General features: G+C 37.1%; 1 protein-coding gene across 1 annotated transcript in view; it reads left to right on the forward strand.

The window, feature by feature from the left end:
* LOC145693356 (uncharacterized) overlaps positions 1 to 20,398 on the forward strand; it is a 1,437,468-nt gene that overhangs the window by 849,138 nt on the left and 567,932 nt on the right. Inside the window, exon 19 of the mRNA XM_081769283.1 lies at positions 18,940 to 19,092. Coding sequence (XP_081625409.1) covers positions 18,940 to 19,092 — 153 coding nt within the window. The remainder of the gene's footprint in view (positions 1 to 18,939; positions 19,093 to 20,398) is intronic.

Below are 20,398 nucleotides of genomic sequence, written 5' to 3' on the forward strand. Positions count from 1 at the left end.
GCCATCAGTATCATCATGTGATTTTGACAAACTGCAAGTTCCTATTACTGTTCAAGAACCAATACGGTCAGGGCTCGAAGAAGCACTTTAGACAGAGAGGCGGTGGATTGAAAGAAATTCTCTGCTAGGTGAAAATAAATGCTTGTGGGCAGAATGCAATTTGACTCAATCAGGAAGTGTACGTTCTACTAAAGGTACCAACGTCATGTTGCCAATTTTTACTGAAAAGCGGCGTCTCTTTCAATGGTGAAGCATGATATGTCTATTATAAAGAAAATTACTGATCGATGTAATCCTAATCAAATACAGGTTATTTTCCTTGACCAACCTCTCTTTGCAATAGCAAAACAAATAAGTGGAGATGGTCCGATTCATACTGTGGAGAAGTTCTACCGTTATGTTTGGTGGACTACACATAGAAATGGCCCTTTGAAGACAGTTAGGCCACATACTAAATGGTACTAGATGGACATCGTGCTTAGCTGAGGCCGGAGTAGCAGGTTCAGAGTCAGCTGCTTCATTCCTGGACTGCTCACACCTAACCAGAACCAGAAGAGCACAGCAGAAACCAGCTGTAGTTCTAGGCTTTCTTCAAATGGCAGGGTTTCATACAGAACAAGAGTCCAGAAACTGTAAACAAGAATTCCAACAGTGGCGGGAAGGAATGATACAGAAAAGATCTATGTTTTCATATTGGGATCTTGTACTGGAATTGGAACTTCTAATTTTGATATTTGTTAGAGCTCACCGACAAAGTAACTTCCTATTATATGTAACGTGTTGGAGCGTCTTCTGCCTCTATCTGTGCATCTCAGAGACATGAAGAGTTTATATGAACGAAAGGCAGAATTTAAGAAGAACTGGGTGTTTTTAAAGACTAACCAAAAGTTTTGTTTCATGCCGCCCGGCCAAAATAACAGAAGTATTAGAGACTTCAGTGGAGCCATTAACTAAAATTCCACTTGCGTTTCAACGGTGGATGCTCACTGCTCCTGAGTTATGCAGACCCACAAAAGAATTTGAAAATGCTGCACACATTGAGGAAATAATTAACGAAAATTATGTTGGAAGTGATGTAAGTTTTAAGAATCTTTGTCAAACATTGCATGACACAATTTCTGCTGCAGGAAATCCTATTTTAGATACGTAACAGGTAATGAATCTATCATCACATGCGTATGTCTTACAGGATCTTCAAAATCTGTTGCAGAAATACAAGTGATTGGTAAAAACGAATATGAAGATTTTGTTGACTCGGTGTTTGTAAAACGAAGGAAGTCAATTTAGTCTCCCATAAAAAGGAATAGTTTTTTTTTTGTTTGTTTGTTTTCTTGAGAAAACTTAAAGAAGGGTAGGAGATCATCTGAACAGAAGATAGATGAATTGAGAAATGATTACAGTTTGTTCAGTGGGCTGTATATGTCATGCAAACCGCGTGAGGGTGATCTGCAACTCTTTTTCTCATGAAAATCGTAGTTGGCTATCATCATTGATCACGAAGAACTTTCACTGTCATCAAACAAGTCTGAACTGGTGAATATTTTCAAGTCCAGAAAATTTCGGCTGGGTGAAAGAAGGTGGATCGTGGAAGCCCTTATGGATGATCAAACCAGAAGTTTCTAAAAGTTCAAGAGAATTGCTAAAGTATGGCTGTAAAGCTCTTCCTCTTTGCTCGAAACAGAGTGTATGTTCAACGAATGGTGTTCAATATACATATCTTTGCTGCTGCGGAAGCTCCTGTGATGAACAGCAATGTGACTAAGAAGCATTTTTTCTTTGTGGAATAGGCGATTGGATGTTATCAATTTTTGTCACTTTCTTAGCACTTTGATTTGAAATATTCAGTTTTTCAGTAGCTATTTATTATATTTGAAAGAGTTAAATTTAAAAATTGACATAGATATATATATATATATATATATATATATATATATATATGCAAAGACCTATTTATAAAGTGGCTTTTTAGTGTCTTACATAATATAATTTATATGAACAGTATAATAATCATTTAATAACAATAGCAATAGTGTAAATAATATTGATTTGAATAACAATTCACAAAAGTGGACAAAAAATATTAATTTGCCAGGTTTCGAGCATGCTTGGCTTGGTGCATCACATAACACCAAGTTTCGTCTAGTTGACTCCCTGCACACTCCTTGTATTCTTTGTACTGATACCTTAATTTAACTATATTTCGGTTATTTTTCATCGCATTTTAACGTATTATACACCAAATTGAAGCTCTTTTTATGCTCTTTCAAATGTTATTGGGTACATCTTTCATAAAATGGACCATTTTGGAGAAAAATTCATTTATATGTAAACATGTTTCATAAAATCTTAATTTTTTATAATTTTCTCGTTTTTATCATATTTCCTTGTCTTCATTACTGTTATAATCGATTGCATTCGGGCTTAACTTGTAATTTAGAAAAAGAATCATCAAAATCGGACCATTAGTTACCGAGATAATGATCTTTTAAGAGAACATTACATAAAATCCAATATGGCGGCATATTTCAAAATGACGGCCAGAAAATTTTGGCACCCGACCCTAAAATGAATTGAATACCGAAGTACTTTTAGTCTGCCAAGTTTCATACTTGTGTCCGGTCTGTCACGATCCGAGCCATATTTGTTGTTAAGAGACCAGACTAACCGGGAATCGAAACCGAGAGCGTTAGCGACTACGCTGCGCGGGGCCACTAGACCTAGCATAACACTTACTACTGACCAGCTTTGAAACCCGCTCATACTTTTCCAACCATTCAGCAAGAAACGCATTCGTTTTACCTTCTTTGCCGGGGATTTTGGTATGTATGGTCCATTAATGATTTTCTCTTCACTATAATTCATCATTGTATGTAAAAAATAACTTTATAACTTAACCAGGGTCGTCATTTCTGACTTCGATTGAGGGGGGCAAGAACACCACCAACATACGACCTTCACGTTTTGTACTAGTATATTAATAGACAATCGATTCAAGTATATGTATTCCTCAAACCCTTTGGGTTTCCCTCCTGCTCTCCCTAAATGACACCCCTGAACGTAACGTCGAAGAACAGAACAAGTGCGGATTTTCATGCAAGCGTCCCTTGCGTTCGTTGCTTGAGATTTCTATGTATAGCCATCAGAAAGTTGTGTTACACGTAGGACTGTAAATTAACGTTCTCAGTTGGCTATTCAGCCACAATACTGCACAACACAGGTTAATCTAAGAATGCAATTGCGCGCCAAATCAAAAGTGAAACAGAAGACACTGATGCTGGTGGCAGGTCTGGCAAGCAGTGGGTACTATAGTTAGCATGGCGGCCACCCGCTGCAATTAGTTCTGGTCTTACTGCCTCTGCGGTAGCAATCGCTTTTATGTAGAGGTTGCAGAAACAATATTTTTAGCGCTGCATGGATTATCAACTCAAAACAATTAGGGAATAACTACAAATTAAATACGAGCTGTTAACTATGTTTAATGAGTCAAAACATAAATTAATTCTATACATAAAACTGTGCCTGTAAAAGAATAAGTTATTCCTTTGTAAAAATGACTCAATATTAATTAATTTTGAAAATCGATAAATCGGGACAATATGCGTCCCGATGAGTGTCCGGTGGGAACACAGGACAAATACGTCAGAAGTCGGTACAGTCCCGACAGAATCGGGACGGCCGGCAACCCTGGGCAACAGCAAAGACATAGCTGCGCAATTGTTTTGTCGCCAGTGAGCAGTAGGCGTTAACCGACAAATCAACAACAGCAGTAGTAAATGTGCGCGAAGCCGATAACAAAACGTCAACGGCAGTAAAGAGCAATAACAACCTTCGGTTTTTACAAATGGAATAATGGATTATTTAATGGACGGATTCTCTTTTATTATCGTACAACTTTGATATTAGGGTAAAATTTAATATTCTTTTCCAATGTTCAAGTACAGTTCGGGGTACTGATCCCCGGTTATACCACTTCGGGTGTCAAAGGCTCCCTATGGCCCCTATCTTCGCCTATATCTTGTCTTCTAGGGAAAATACATAGTTACCCAGTTTTGCACCCCCCCTAATTATATCATTGAAGACAAATATAATGTTCGCAGGTTCACTTAAGTGCACGTATACGTTATGGTCTTCACTATGTGCCCTCGAAGATAAAACGAGATTAAATATCTTCATTCTTCCCACGCTGAATAAATATGGAGTATCCGCGCTCTCTCTTTCCCTTTCTGCAGTATAAAGAACAATTTCTACTTTCCCTGATTTCAGTAAAGGAATAAGGTTCTGTAATCTATTCTTGAGACACAGTATATAAGGACCTGAATTGGAATATATTCCTGGGATGCAAATAGAATGAAATTAATAGCATTTCTCCCTTCCTATTTTAGTTTCTGCTTTACGAGGATCAATATTGAAATTAAAAACAGTACGTTGATTTTAATACAACGAAGTGACAGAAATAATATATGCTTCGAGCGTTGAATTTACATCAAAACTAATTCAGTCCGAATTATATCTGAGGCTGGAGTGATTCAGTAGTAAAGCGTTCACTTCTGCTGTGTGGACTTCCTAGTTTGCCCCAAGTTCGCGCTCGAACTTTGTGTTGTTGGACAAACACCGTGAATGAGTTTTCTAGGAGTTGTTCCGTTTGCTTCCCCTTACATCATTCCATCATTTCATTCAGTAGGCTACTATCATCATCTTCCCGTAGCCTGGTGCATAATTGTGTGGCATAAATGTAGAAATTTCATATCACGTTTTTTCCTTTAAAGAAATCAATATTAAAACCGGAAGTGGTAGTATATTCTAATAAAGGAATAAAAACAGTATTAGTACCTATTCTAGACATTTTGAATTCCATGGGATATTTCTCGCTTTAAATGGATTGGGTTGATTGGAGTTTAGTTGAGTAGCGATGCTATATGAGACGTGAACCTACGGCTTAACATGAGATAAGAACATTCACCCACCACCTTCGAACATCAATATGTCAACTAAGACCAGTGCATAAAATAAGGTGTAACTAGGCGGCAAAAGAGTCGCCTAGTGGCGAGCTAGTGTTGCCTACTAAACAACCATGTCGCCTAGTGTCGCGTAGTGAACAGCCATAGTGCGAGCAAATCGACGTAATATTTGAGATTTTTTTTTTTTTTTTGCCAAGAGTAGGTACAATGACCCATAAAAGTGGACTACATTTACAGAAAAGTCGGACTTTCTGGAAGCATGAAGAAAGGCACAACATGAATATATGTATTGGATATTTCCACGTTATTTATCTAGAATCCTCACAGTTAAAACCCAAGATCACGAACACTTGGTAAAATTGAGTCAAGCTATTTGGAACAACTTACTATGTATGCAAAAGCACTGGACATCAATCACTGAAAATGCAGAATCAAGAAAAATAGAAAAAGCTACTGCCAGAGGATTCCTGCGTCTTTGGAAAGATTGTGATCAACAACATTTCACTTGTCTCATGATGGACTTATGGAGACACATTGGAAACGCTTCAAACAGAATATCAAAAATCAATGATAACCATGGTAGACATAGGGCTTATGAAAAAATTGTCATATATTGTCTTACTTTAATGGAACAAGGACCTTACCCTAGTGGACTAGAAGAAGGATTTTTCAATAACGATAATGCTACAAGTGATCAAAAAGATGACCGATCTCATTCTGCCTTGAAAGCTCTTCCCCAAAGATTGCTATCAACTCCCTTGTCCCCACTAAGAGGTGCTGGTCCGCAATAAGGACATAAGTGGTATTAAGTTGCAAAGAATTTATTTCCGAAAGAGTTTATGATGATCAGCAAGACATCCGTAATTCAATAAATGCAAACATCGATGCAAAAAGCGTAAATGAAGTAGTTCAAGCAGCATGCGCCCAAGTTGAAAATTTGGAAAATTTGGAAAAAGAGCACTTTCTTCTTTGACAGACGATATTGTAAGTTTATTTGCTGCTGAAAAACTTCCTGTTCTTTTGAACTGACTAACTCCACGGCAAAATTATATCACTATTTAAAGGTGTCCAGACCGCACTCTGTATTTTCAAATTTGATGCAGTCTTATTTGTCTTACACCACATAGCGCTGGGCGCGAGAAGACAGTATCAGGTCATACAATAATGAAAACAAGTAAGCTGTGGAGTTATTCAAGGGACTCTCTAAATTCAAGAATGCATATTGCTGGTAATGGTGTTGGAACAGCATTTTATGATCCTAGATGTGCTGTGGCAAAATTTTTACAAACTAAAGACAGAAGACAAAAACTTCCACATCCGGAGTTATTTAAGGACCAAAAATATATCAAGAATTTGTTTTCAAAAGGTAGCTGCATCTAGTGCGAAACTTGTGTGATATGCTACTGAGTCATATTTTAGTTCTAAAGCTAGTTTTTAAGATATTGATTGTGATTTATCAAAGTCAAAGAGTTTAAAAATTCTGTTTTTTAATTACTTGTAAAAGCATTATCGTGAATTCTGATGTTCGATATATATATATATATATATATATATATATATATATATATATATATATATATATATATATATATATATATATATATATATATATATATATATATATTGCTGTCTGTTACGTAACTGTTACATTGATATTTTGCAATGATTCCATATGTAATATTAATGCTTTAAGCTGCTTTATTACCAGGGAAGCAAGAAAGTTCGTGCGCTTTTATACTATGAAAGAAAACTGTCAATTACAGGGTTTTAACGGTTTATTTATTCGGCAAAATAGCCCCCATTTGCTTCTACAACCTTCTCTTAGCGCTCAACAAGCTTGTAAATGCCAGTTTTGTAGAATATTTGTTCCCGAGACTCGAAAAACTCAGCAACTGCATTTTTGACGTCTTGTTCAGTCTTGAACTGCCTGCCACGCATAAAGTTGTCCATGGCCAAGAATAAATGGTAATCCGAAGGGGCGACATTCGGGGGGTAGGGAGGATGAGGTAGAAGCTCCCAACCAAGTTCTGAGATTACCTCCAGCGTGTGTTTTGCGGTGTGAGGGCGCGCGTTGTCCTGGTGATAGAGCACACCTTTTCTGTTCACTAGTTCTGGCTGTTTCTGGGTCAGTTTGGTGGCTACCGTTCTCAGTTTTGATGAGTACACATCTTTGGTAATTGTCTTACCACGTTCCAAGAATTCGTGGTTCACGATATCGTTTGTAGTCCACCAAACACAGAGCAAAACCTTGCGTTGATGGATGTTCGGATTTGCAGTCAAAGGCTTCGGATCATTTGGTGATAGCCAATGGTATGAGCGTTTTTTATTGTCATACATGACCCACTTCTCTTCACAAGTTAATATACGGTCCAAAATTGGACAGATTTTGTGTCTCGTCAACAAAGATGAACAGCTATTCAGTCTTAGAACTTGGCTCGTAGCGGTTAGGTGGGGAGGGATCCACTGACCCAGTTTCCAGGTCTTCCCCAACTGATGCAGACTTACCCAAATGGTTTCCCCGCTTACCTCGAATCGGTGAGTAAGTTCCTCACATGTTTGACTGGAAACATCTTCAGTAGCGGCCTTCAGGTGGTCCATATCCACTGATTTAGGCCTCCCAGAGCGAGGCTTATCTTGCAAGGTCTCGTCACCAGTTGAAAAAGCCTGGAACAATTTTTGTGATGTACGTTTACTTATTACACCCTCTCCGAACGCAATACATATTTTTCTAACTGTTCCTGTACCATTTGTCCCCAATTTAAACTCGTAAAGCAAACAAGCTCTAAGAACTTCATTTGACACTGTCATGATCACGAGCTATTTTTACGCACCACACTAACAAATGCGTTGTTGTATTCACCGTGGTTGATGCGTTAATGAATAAGCTTTCCCAAACAATTAAAACTTTCATGCTACGGCGACAGATGTTGCCGCAGCAGCCAAATGGACGCGGGAGTGGTTAAAAAGCGCACGAACTTTCTGGCTTCCCTGTGTGTTCTTTAAATGTCAAGTATAATAGTCAATGATCTCACTGCAATTAACTGACCAGATTCAATGTCGCTAAATTTATAATGATGACTTTTTCACTAATAGAATCTATCATTGTAATGTGAAAATAAGGTGTTCAGATAACGTTACTCAGCCTCTGCGATGCTAGTAATATGACATCGGTGCGATGATTTTAATGTTCTTTCTCTATAGCCTCCGCTTAGAGACCTGCACGGGCGGGCCGACACTGATTTCTCTTCAGGTCGGGCCGGGCTGGGGTCGATTAATTGCAATTCTTTAATAATTATTGACTTTCGTTAAACGATGATTGGAATAAAGCCAAACGTTGAAGAAGTGTGCCCGTGAAAAATGTTACAAAGAATGCAATAACTATTTACAGTTTGTGTTACTTAGCGGCTCCACTTTCACTATAGAGGATTTCAGGCATTGCGCGGTAAATTGAGCTCTGACCTTGACCTTCGTTGAACCCAAAAGATGACAAGAAGGGGCGGGAAAGTTTTGCCTGTCGCTAAACAATATTACCATCTTCACTTTATGCTAAAAATCAATTAAGTTAGATTTTTGTTACAGGAAATGGAGTTTTTGTTCTCTCAATGACAGGCAAAGTTCTAGGAGGCAATGGTAGCATTCGGGAGGCAAGCGTCAGGTTGTGAACCGGAGTTTAGAAAATGTTTCTGAGGGTTAGGTCAAGTTTAATACTAATTTTGGAGAAAGATTGGGGCTTGAGCTAAATTTAAAAAAAAAAAATTATCGAACCGGGGTCGGGCCAAAAACTTTTAAAATTTATCGGGCCCGGGCCGGGCTTTGGCCAAGAATTTTAGAAACTTATCGGGCGGGTCGGGCTCAGGCCGAAAATCTCTAAAACTTTTCGGACCCGGGCTGGGCCGGGCCTAGGTACATTCGGGCTGGATTGGGCTCGAGCCGAAAAATTCGGCCCGTGCAGGTCTCTACCTCCGCTCTGTTCATTATTATCTCACCAGAGCGCGGAGTGGTAACGTATATGTTTTGCCCGTGAAATGCAAACTCACTTTTAATGCGGAAAAATTAATAGCATAATGTTGAATAATAAAAATCATCCACTTGCATGCAGAAAATTAAATATATCGTCAATATAAACGTTTAGTCAACATAATCTCATTTTGTAATTACTAAGTGAAGTTGCTCTGAATCTGCACAGAAGTTCTCAAAGTTACATTTATTTGTTCACTATTTACTATAAATAAAAGAAATTACATATATTTATAAGTTTATATAAGTTCAGTACCTTGTTAAATTTATAAAATAATAATGCATATTTTATTTAACTTCCTGGCATGGACGCTTGAAGAAAATTTTCTAGGGAGGGCCATCTGCTTGGTTGCTATACTACGTTTTGTATTTTTATTTGTATTAAGAAAATCTTAAGAAATTTGTTGTCGTCAGCCAGGGGGTATTAAGTTACTGTAGTTTCTGTTTCTACTATGCTAATGTTTCATTATTTCCTTTTAAATATTCTGAATCTCATTCTCGTTGGATTTCATACAGAAACTAGTCAACTTCATAAATAAAAATATGGAACATAGAAGTAGTAATGTTTTAATACGACAGTAAACATTAAATGATTAAGCCATTAACCATTAAAGATTAAACGATATATTAAGGACAGTGTCAACGATATTTTATACTTTATAAAATATATTACAGAAAGTATGCTACTAAGTGCGACATTCACTGTTCGCGTGATCCTTCTAAGTGATGAGACTTGTATATGTGACACAAAATATGTTAGTTTATAACGGGGCCACTAGTCAACAAGATTTTGGCACAGAAATGAAAAACCCTGATTCCAATAGAACTTTTCACGTAGAATTCGAATCTGCAATCACTTTTTCACCATCACCCTCAGTTTCCCCGTGACAGAGGGATTTTAGGGAAATTTCGCTTCCAATTCCTTTTTTATTTTTTATTTTTTACAATTTTTGTACCTGTAGCTCGGGTACCCTTAGGTATATACACACACAAATTGTATTGTATGTTAGCATGATTTATACTTAGTAAGCCCTCTAAGTTTCATAAGAATCGCATTATTCTTTCTAGAGAAATAAACATATTTATATAAAAATATGCTATGTGTACTCTTCATTTCACCATACTCATTAGTGAAGATAAAATCACATATAACTTCCACCAAAAATTACAATATAAGCATTGTTTATACATCATTGGACTTCCAATAAAACATATTTTCAATTATATGTACACCATGTCGCCATTTTTGTATGAGGGAATTTCTAGAGGGATTTTGTAGGAAATTCCGTTCAAAAAGTAGTTTATAAGATTTTTTTGTCTCAACTTGCTATTTATATATAGTGATACAGAAACAGCAACTGCACTAAAACATAGTTTTATGTCTACTTAATAAATAATGTTAATTTCATGTGAATCGCATTATTCTGTTTAGAGATATAAACTATCGTGTCTATTTATAGGTAATGAAAAATGTACTATGCAAGAGTTTTACCAAACACAAAAACCTAACGTTGACGTATTATTGTCGGCACATAGATGGATACTCAAATGCATGCACAAGTACACGCATGCTTCCTGTGCAAAATAAGTCACTTTTTAATATTTTGATCTGGCAACAATGCATAAAAAATTGATGACTCACGTAGCCTGATGACTGTTAATAGCGTTGAGTGACGGTTCAAGCTGGATATGTTTTAGATGTGGCGGCATGTAAATTGAAGTGTTTGTGCATTCTGGAGTTCGAATAGATTGTGTTGTGTGATGATGCACTGAATTAGATTCCTTTTTTGGTGCTTCATGATTGATGGAGTGTGGATTCGTGTGTACATGTGTGTGTGATACCTTACAGGATACAAGATGCCGAGGAAGTGTCTAAATCACCCCAACAATTTCTGTTATGTATGTGGGGAGCTGACATTTAAATCGCAAAGTCGATGTTTCACTCTACTTGTGGGGAAGTGTTATCAGTTATATTTTGGTTGCTCTGTAGGAGACCAAGATAAGAATTGGACTCCTCACTACATTTGTTGTACTTGCGTGAAACGTCTGACTGGGTGGGCAAATGGTGAATGAAACATGAACTTCGCAGTACCGATGATCTGCAGGGAACCAAAAGATCATTCTTCAGACTACTACGTTTGTATGACACAGATAAAAGGAATAACCAGTAAATCTAAGCACACAGTACAGAACCCAAATTTGTCATCAGCAATTAGGCCAGTTCCACACAGTGCAGAATTACCTGTACCAGTACCTCCTGCTCATCTTACGGTAAATGAGGATTACGTACTTGAGGCAACTACTGAAGTTCCAAATGAGGAAGATGATCCTACTTTTGTAGGAAGCACATCTACATTGGATCCCCATCTGATAACTCAGGGTGAACTAAATAACCTCGTACTTGATTTAAAACTCTCCAAGATACAGGCAGAACTTCTTGCTTCTAGACTTAAAGGCTGGAATCTGCTCCATCGTGACACTAAAGTGTGTATTTTTCGAAACCGTCATACTGAGTTTTAAAATTAGCATTCTCAAGAAAATGATTTAGTGTATTATAATAATGTCTGTGCTGTGATGGATACACTCGAACATGCACATATCAGAACAGAGTGGAGATTGTTTATTGACTCTTCCAAAACTAGTTTGAAGGCTGTCCTTTTGCACAATGGCAACAAATTTCCTTCAGTTCCTTTGGTTTATGCAACTAATATGAAGGAAACCTATGAAAACATCAAACTAGTGTTAGAAAAAAATCAGTATGAGAAATACAGGTGAACCGTTTGCTGTGATTTAAAAGTTATTTCTTTGTTAAAGGGTTTGCAGCTTGGTTATACTGCAAATATGGAAATATTGTTTCCTCTGCGAATGGGACAGCAGGAAAAAAGCGGAACATTACATCAAGAAGGAATGGCCAAAGCGTGTATTAACTCCTGGATAGAAAAATGTTGTTTATTCTTCAGTGGTGAGCCCTGATAAGATAATTCTACCTCCTCTTCACATAAAGTTGGGGCTCTCCAAAACCTTTGTTAAGGCAATGGACAAAAGTAATGCAGGATTTTGTTACCTCAAGGAAAAATTTCCTCGGGTTAGTGACACTAAATTCAAGGAAGGGATTTTTGTAGGTCTCCAAATAAGATGTTTGATTCGTGACCAAAAATTTGAGGATCTCTTAACTCCAGTTGAGAAAGCAGCTTGGTGTTCATTTAAATGTTTAACAGAGAATTTTTAGGAAACCAGAAATCCCCAATTTACCGTGAAATTGTGAGTGATTTTCTGCAATCATTCAAAGAAATGGGTTGCAACATGTCCCTTAAAGTTCACTTTCTAGACTCCCACCTGGATTTCTTTCCTGAAAACCTTGCTGCTGTTAGTGATGAGCATGGGGAACGTTTTCATCAGGACATTTCCTCCATGAAGAAGAGATACCAGGGACAGTGGAGTTCACAAATGCTAGCTGATTACTCTTGGAAACTCAAAAGAGATGTTCTAGAAGCCAAACACAGAAGAAAGTCGACAACTAAAACATTTTAGTTAAGGTAACCCCTCACTTCTTTTGTATTATTTATTAAGTAGACAAAATTATGTTTTAGTGCAGTTCCTGTTTCTGTATCACTATATACAAATAGCAAGTTAAGACAAAAAATTTTATAAACTACTTTTTGGAGGGAATTTCCCACAAAATCCCTCTAGAAATTCCCTCATACAAAAATGGTGACACGGTGTATACATCATTAAAAATATGTTTTACTTCGAATCCAATGAGGTATAAACCGTGCTTATATTGTAATTTTCGTGGAAATTATATGTGATTTTATCTGCACTAATGAATATGGTGAAATGAACAGTACACATAGCATATTTTTATATAAATATGTTTATTTCTCTAGAAAGAATAATGCGATTCTTATGAAACTTAGAGGGCTTACTAAGTATAAATCAAGCTAACATACAATATAATTGCTAACATACTAGCTAACATACAATACCTAAGGGTACCCGAGCTACAGGTATGAAAATTGTAAAAAAAAAAAAAAGGGGGGAAATTTGAGGGGAAATTTCCCTAAAATCCCTCTGTCACAGGAAAACTGAGAGTGATGTAGAAAAACTGATTGCAGATTCGAATTGTACGTGAAAATTTCTATTCGAATCAGGTATTTTCTTCCGTGTACCAGAGAAAAAATATTTTTTTCGACTAATGGGGCCTTACGAAGACCTTTAACTTGATACTTCATATCATTATGGAAGTTATTCTTAAGTTCTAATGTCGCCTAGTGAAAATGTCTTAAAATATACACTGACTAAGAGGTACCTGGAAGATCAAAAATAGCCCCATCAGCATTGACGACCTTCTGCCAACGTTCTTGAAGACCATGGATTCCACATTGGTGGAACTTGGTAAGCCATGAAGCGAAGAAGGTATGAAGTGCATTTTGCACCTCTACTAGGGATTTGAACTGGCATCCTCTAAGGTGATTGTCCAAAGAATGGAACAGGTAATAATCGCACGGTGCAATACCCGGGCAGTATGGCGGTGTAATAGTTTTTCCCATCCAAGGTGTAGAGTGATGTCCCGGACCATCCTAGCTACCTAGTACTCAGCGTTGTCCTCTAATAGCAGGACGCTTTGCAATTCAGAAGCGCTGTCTCCAGAGTTTTGAGCTTGTCTAGAATACGCCTCAACTGCTGACAGTATACAATTGCGTTGATGCTCTGACCAGCTGGTTCCCTGTGGACGATGGGCGAGCAGTCCACTAAACACACAGGAAAACCTGATACTAGTGCAGTGCTGATTTCGGCTGTTTTGGAACCGGTTCATGGGACGCTAACCAATGATGACGGCGCTGTGGAGCTTCGTACAGCACCCACTTCTTATCAGATGTCAACACCCTGAACAACTCCTTTCTCAGACGAGACAGCGAGAAAAACACAGATGTCTTCTCGCGTTGCCATTTGGCCCGGAGTCAAAAATTTGACCCAACTTGTAATGCTTCCCACATAGTTGGAGGTGCTGCCGAATGGTTTCTCCACTCGCTGAATTGTAGTCTCAGTTCCTCACATGTGTGGCTACTGTTCGCTTCAATTGCTGCCTGAAGAACATCATCTTGGACGTGTGTTGGTCTTCCGGCACGTGGTGCGCTCGAGTGTTTCGTCACCGTCCTTTAACTTGTTAAACCACCGCTGCACTATCCGCGTAGTCACGACACTCTCACGAAAGACCTATCATATCTTCAGCCCCGCTGCATCGGCGTTTGACCCCATTTTGAAGTCGTACAGAATACACGCTTTTATGACGCTCTGTTGAGGTCCCATGTTCACTCTTTTCTTACGCACGTTCACGGTGTAACTGAATTTCCACAACCAGGTAGTATGTTGGATATAGCCACGCTAAGAGCTCACCTTCGCCTTATCTTCAAAACCGTTTTCGAACGTCCAACGACACATTTCTTGATGTTAGCTGTCCTCTTTCCTTATTGAATGCTTGTTTAGCCTGTGCTCTTGTGGAATTTAAGTCTTTTTCACTTTTTTTTTGTCCGAGGATATTAGACTTCCTAAATAGGGGAACGTCGTAACGTCTTAGATTTTCTCTCCCTCTAGCTATACGTTTGCCTCTTCCTGTCCTCTTCTTGTGCACTTTATCACTTTGGTTTTCTTCTTTATCCTGATTTTGCTTGGTTCTTTCCAGTTGATCGTTAAGTTTCAAGGTGCTTCCTGCAAGTTCTCTTCGTTCTCCGCTATCAGTGCTATGTCGTCATCAGCAAACTTTATTGTACTGAAAACCTGGCCATTTGCTTTTACACTTTTCTCGTTTTTATCAAAGAATTCGTTCATAGCCTCTCCTATATAGACGTTGAACGAGAGAGGTGAAAGTCCACGTCCTTTACTTATTATTACTGCCTTCTAATATATTTCTATAACAGCTGTCTGGTTGCTGTGAAGTTGGTATATTATTTTTCTGTCTCTGTAATCCACTTTCAGATTCTTCAACGGTCTCAACACGATATTCCAATCTTCGATTCCAAAAGCTTTTTCTACAAATGCTATCACAATTAGTTTGTTTATTCTGATGTGCTGTTCCATGATCAACCGTAGATTCAGTATTGTTTCCCTCGTTCCCCTTTTTCTCCTGAATCCAAACTGGTCCTCCGATTGCCGTTCTTCGATCTTTCCTTGTATTCGTTGTGTGACAGTTTTGCACAGTATTTTTCATGCATGGAAAAGCTAACTGAAAGTTCTGTCTTCTTCGGATTTCCGTGGGCCTTTTGTTTCGGGATATGGACCAGTATGGTTTTCTCAAAGTCTCTATGTATTTTTCTCGGGATGTACATTTCATTAATAAGATTAACTATTTTCTTCGTTGGTGTTCCGAGATTCTTAATCACTTCCATTGGTATTTGGTCTATTTCTGGGACTTTACCGTGTTGCATTTTCTCCAAAGCATTGTCAAATTTGCACTGTAAAATTGATGCTCCTAATTCATTTTCACCGGCGTCTTTTTCCTTCTTTATCTCTTCTTCGTTCACTCCTGTGTAGTTGAGTACCTTCTATATGTATAATTAATTCATGTTCACTTTGAGTATTTTGTTAACCAAATTACAAACAGGACAAGAATTAATTAATATAAAGGGTTCGAAGATTAGAAACGTTTGACATGGTTTGAAAAGATGAGACCTGATTGAATTTTTACACCACCTATTATTTTTCTTCTTGTGAGGAGAGAGAAAGGACGTTTACTGACATACAATTTTCGTGAAATTCTAATTAGGTGCACTTGTGGCGTCTTGGTTCCAAGGGAGAAGGAATTCTTGATGACAAATCACTGTTGCTACCTTGTTCCAGATGAGAAGCACATAAAATTGTGTCCGTAAATTTGTGAGTGAGTTCAAAACGCAGTGGCTTACTTACCAAGGAGCAAGATTTCTTTGAAAAAATTGTCTGGGAGGGTATTTTCGGATGCATGGTGGGAATAATCGAAATGCTAAGAGAAGTATTTATAACGCTCTGTGGGACTTGAGATTTCCCACCAGGAGAACTTGAACTACACTTTATTCCATTCGATATGCGATATTGAAGTTGAGAGGGGAATTTTACTCTACGGATACACCATAAAATAATACAAGGTTTAAACCATGTTAGTATTTTACTGTTTCCTTTCTCTTTATTTTTTAAAAGAACAAAGAACATACACAAGTGTTTAAATTATTATTTTTAAAAATTGTAAGTAGTAAATAATGCTTATTATGCTAGAGAAACAACTGAGCCAAACATATATTTTCCATGATTATCAACTGCACTTCTCTCTAATTCAGTCAGGATTTCTCAAAACGAGTAGCATGCAAAGAAATCTTAGTTCGAACTACACCTGTCTGCTAATCTTTTCGAAGTAGCGCTTCCTCGTAGTAATCAGTCAGAAAATGTATTTGCAATTCATTTCGTATGGAACGTATATGGTTCTTTACGTTCTATTTAAAATGTCTAGTCTTTTAAATTTTAATACCATATGATTTATATACCAGATAATTAAATCTAACAAAAACTACTTATTATTTTACTTATACAGTAATAAAGCATGTTGTAATAATTCTTGCAAAGGCATTCTTTATTTAAACGAAACTTTTCAATACTGTTCAAGAGTCTGAATGAAGACTTCCTCCCTTCGAACATCTTCAATACAAATCATCATACAGTGGTCGAGTGATGAGTCGTGGAGTCCATTTTCTTGTGATATATTCGATTAAGTGTGAAAAATAGCCTCGAACTGTAGGTGTTTACACCGTGCTTTTTACTGTATCATAACCTAGAGTTGAACTTACATTGTTGACACACGCTCATTTACACTCTTTGCCAAGAATTTTAGAGATTTTTATACCTGCCTGTAAATTATCTTCATGTATGTCATGAAAACTGACGAAACATTTCTGAGATCAGACCTTTTTATCAGTTGAATATATTCAAAAGTCTCAAACAAGGAACACAAGGAATCTAAACCTATTACGTCTCCATTAAATACTCTGTTCATTTCAACGTGTAAGTGTATTTAAGAAGTACTTCCAAATATTTTTCTTTCTTCCACAGGTTTTCTTTTACTATACCAATCATAGATGCTTCAGTTTCTATGTCTTCGTAGGTTTTAGTACGGGCAATTGTTTCTCGTTTTATTGGTTATTTAGATCTCCAGAAATTGATATCGAATGTGAGCTTGTATTTGAAATTAGTTGCGGCAATATTACTGATAGTTTTCCTTTTGCGAATATTTGCGTAAATTAGCCACAGATCCCAGTATTTAAATCATCAGGCAAAGAGTTACAAGAAATGTAAACTACCGCATTTCAAAAACAGTTCTATCACCCAGTGAAATTAGATCTACACCATCCTATTTTCAATGGTTATAAGTTATTATTACTGACCTATAATACTTCTTAATTGCAGAAATGGTGCTAAAATGACTTATCAATGTATATCTGTCTGTTCTAGAACTTTCAATGATCTAACATATTTGAATATCGTGTACATTTTTTGTTCTTGGAAATTAATTAAACTGCTTGTATTAAATTGGTGCGAATAAAAGTCCCATTTGATGTATAGTGGGGATTCTGCTCAGCAACAAAACACGAGGATGGGCTAAGGTCACGTGTCTAACATTACAAAATCTGTACATGTCCAACAAACAGGCTGGTATAGAAGAGTCAGGAAGTAGTGTGTTGTTGAACTGGGTCAAATGAAATTGCACTATAAACAAGTCAATTATTTTTGAATTGACAAGTCAATTATTTTTGAATTGACAAGTCAATTATTTTTTATTCGAATTTGAAAATTACTTTTCTTTACGAATTCAAACTGAGACTTTCTGTACAGAAAGCTTCAAATTTCAATAACTGTTCACTTGGGCCAGGAATGGCGAATGAATACCATTCGCCGTTGGTTTGTGAAATTTCTTTCTGAGATACAGTATTGCAAAAGCAGTCCCGTGTATACCAAGCAATATCATCTTCGGATGAATTCCTCATAAACACCGTGGAGCCTGACACTCGGAAGATTCCCATGTTATTGCAGACGAGTTAGGGAAACAATACTAACTTCGTGCAACCTATCAGTTGAAAAAAAGGATCGACACTATCTGCCACATGAGTTAACACCGCTCAATAAGAATCAGATGTAAGAAATGCCAGTTAATCAGATTCTAGATTTCAAACAATCTTAATCTCATCTCAGTGCTTTTGATTTCTAATAAATCTTAATATACAGAAAAATCTGCGTTATTTCATTGAATTCTACGCACAGCAACAATATAAGCAAATAATGAAGCTCCTACCAGCATCCACGCAGATGGAATCAATTGAAACCAAAGTATTTTCTACCTTGTTTACGTAACGAAATGTGACAGACAAGTTTGCCATCAAAATCAGTAAAAAGAATAACTATCTATGATCAAAATACAAATCTGTCATTTATAGTGTTTACGAAGTTCAGAATTTACATACAAATTATTTACTCATATCTTCGAAAATATTTACAATTTAATACCTGACTTTAACATATTCCTGAAGGAAGGAGTAAATATCGAAACCTAGAAGTAATACTCCAGGTTATCAGCTGAAAGGAACACTGCCAAGGAAGAAGATGAAAGTTGTTTATCTTAACATTTATTTTCCAGATATTCCTGTTCAGCTTGAACGAAGTAGTTTATATACTCTTAGACTATTCTTGTAACTTTTTCCTTTAGCTTTCATTTAATAGACTGTTTTTCTAATTGTTTTCCTCTCCTGCTTTCTCCTTTCGCTTAGTTTCCAATGGAACTGTTCTGTTATTTAAAAGACAACAAGATTTTGTCTTACAGCATTTGCTGTCTATATTGCAAATTTCAATTTATTTATTTTCTTTGTTTTGGGATATTGCATTATGTAATATTTATACTTTTTGTGATAAACTTCACATTATCGTAATGGGAATTACGTTTTCCCTTCAGGTCAGCCAGGAACTCCAGGCGAAAAAGGAGACAGAGGTGTACCTGGTTTAGATGGATTACCAGGATCGCCGGGTCAGAAAGGTGAAGCTGGTCCACTTGGGCCTCCAGGACTGCAAGGACCACAAGGACCTCCCGGAGCAGATGGCTTGAAAGGTTTGTGTGTAGAGTAATAATGTGTCAGTATATTACAAACATCATGGTGTTGCATTTGTAACAATAACATTTTGTATTGTAGGACCTTAGTAAGTAAAATTTTAGTTCTTTGCAATAAAACCAGTTTGGATTAATTTGAATGGTCTGTGTGTTCATGCCACGGAACAGGATTTAAAAAACATGCACTCTTTACCTTTGTGAGAGGCACGTGGTCGTTATTAACATATTTTTTCCCTTACTGCCTTTAACTCTATAACCAGTAGCGTGATTTCTCAATGTCTTACGATTTGTTCAATTACCTTTTATTTCCAACACGCTCTTCAGTACACTCATCTTTTTCCCTATCATTTCCAACAACATTTTCATTTGATACGTTTTCTACCCATGTCATTTATTAGCTACAGACATCGAACCATTCAGAATATATATCATTTTTTGGAAACAAAATAATTTTAGTAAATGTTCTCCGGCTATAAGCCAAGTGAAGATATTAACGTCCGACGCTTCGAATGCAAGCATTGCATTATCTTAGAGGATTCTGATGAAGAGGCCAAAGATATGTGGGCATATATACATATATGGTGACTATTTAGCGAAGCTATGAGTGGGGATAGTGACTCCTCACTGGCTGTTGTTGTGGCTACCAGAAGTGGCTTTGTAAAATGCTTGTTTTTTCTTCCAGAAAAGGGCCTACCACATGGGATTGAGTTGAAACCCATTGTCTCTAATGAGATTGTTCCTTTCAGAGTAATATAGAAAGGCATAGCCATTTCACGTAAAAGAACCAATCATGGGATGAATATATCAGTCTGCGGCGCTGGCGTAACAAAAATAATCGTGTTGACTCCCATTTCTTCATTGCATACAATACCGATTTGACGTTTTTCTCTCTTCCTGACTTCTTTTTCAGATCGCTTTTGATCTGTGAAAAACACGATTCGTCTCCACGATCGTGATTGTGTTAGTACTGTTTTCGTAGAAAACCTTTTCTGACAAGTCAAAGTATTCAACAACATTTTCGTTTTGACTCCTCTTATTTTTGCTAGAGAAGTGTATTGTAACTTACGTAGACGTAATTATGCATATCTTTTCACAAATGAATAAAAGGTTTTTAATGATTTCTTCATTCTAATTGTTTTAAATGTGGCTTCTCTGCTACTTGGAATCCAAGTTTCTTTACATCCGTGATATTCAGCCGAGACATACATTCTGCAAACTTCAAGATGTGGCAGACGTGCTCATCGTCGATGCCTTTCGATAAGTTAATATTTCTTCTATTTACTGGCGCCTTTCAGCAATCAATTTC

This window comes from Thermobia domestica, chromosome 8, assembly GCF_964235325.1.
Source record: "Thermobia domestica chromosome 8, izTheDome1.hap1.1, whole genome shotgun sequence".
NCBI classification, from domain to species: domain Eukaryota; kingdom Metazoa; phylum Arthropoda; class Insecta; order Zygentoma; family Lepismatidae; genus Thermobia; species Thermobia domestica.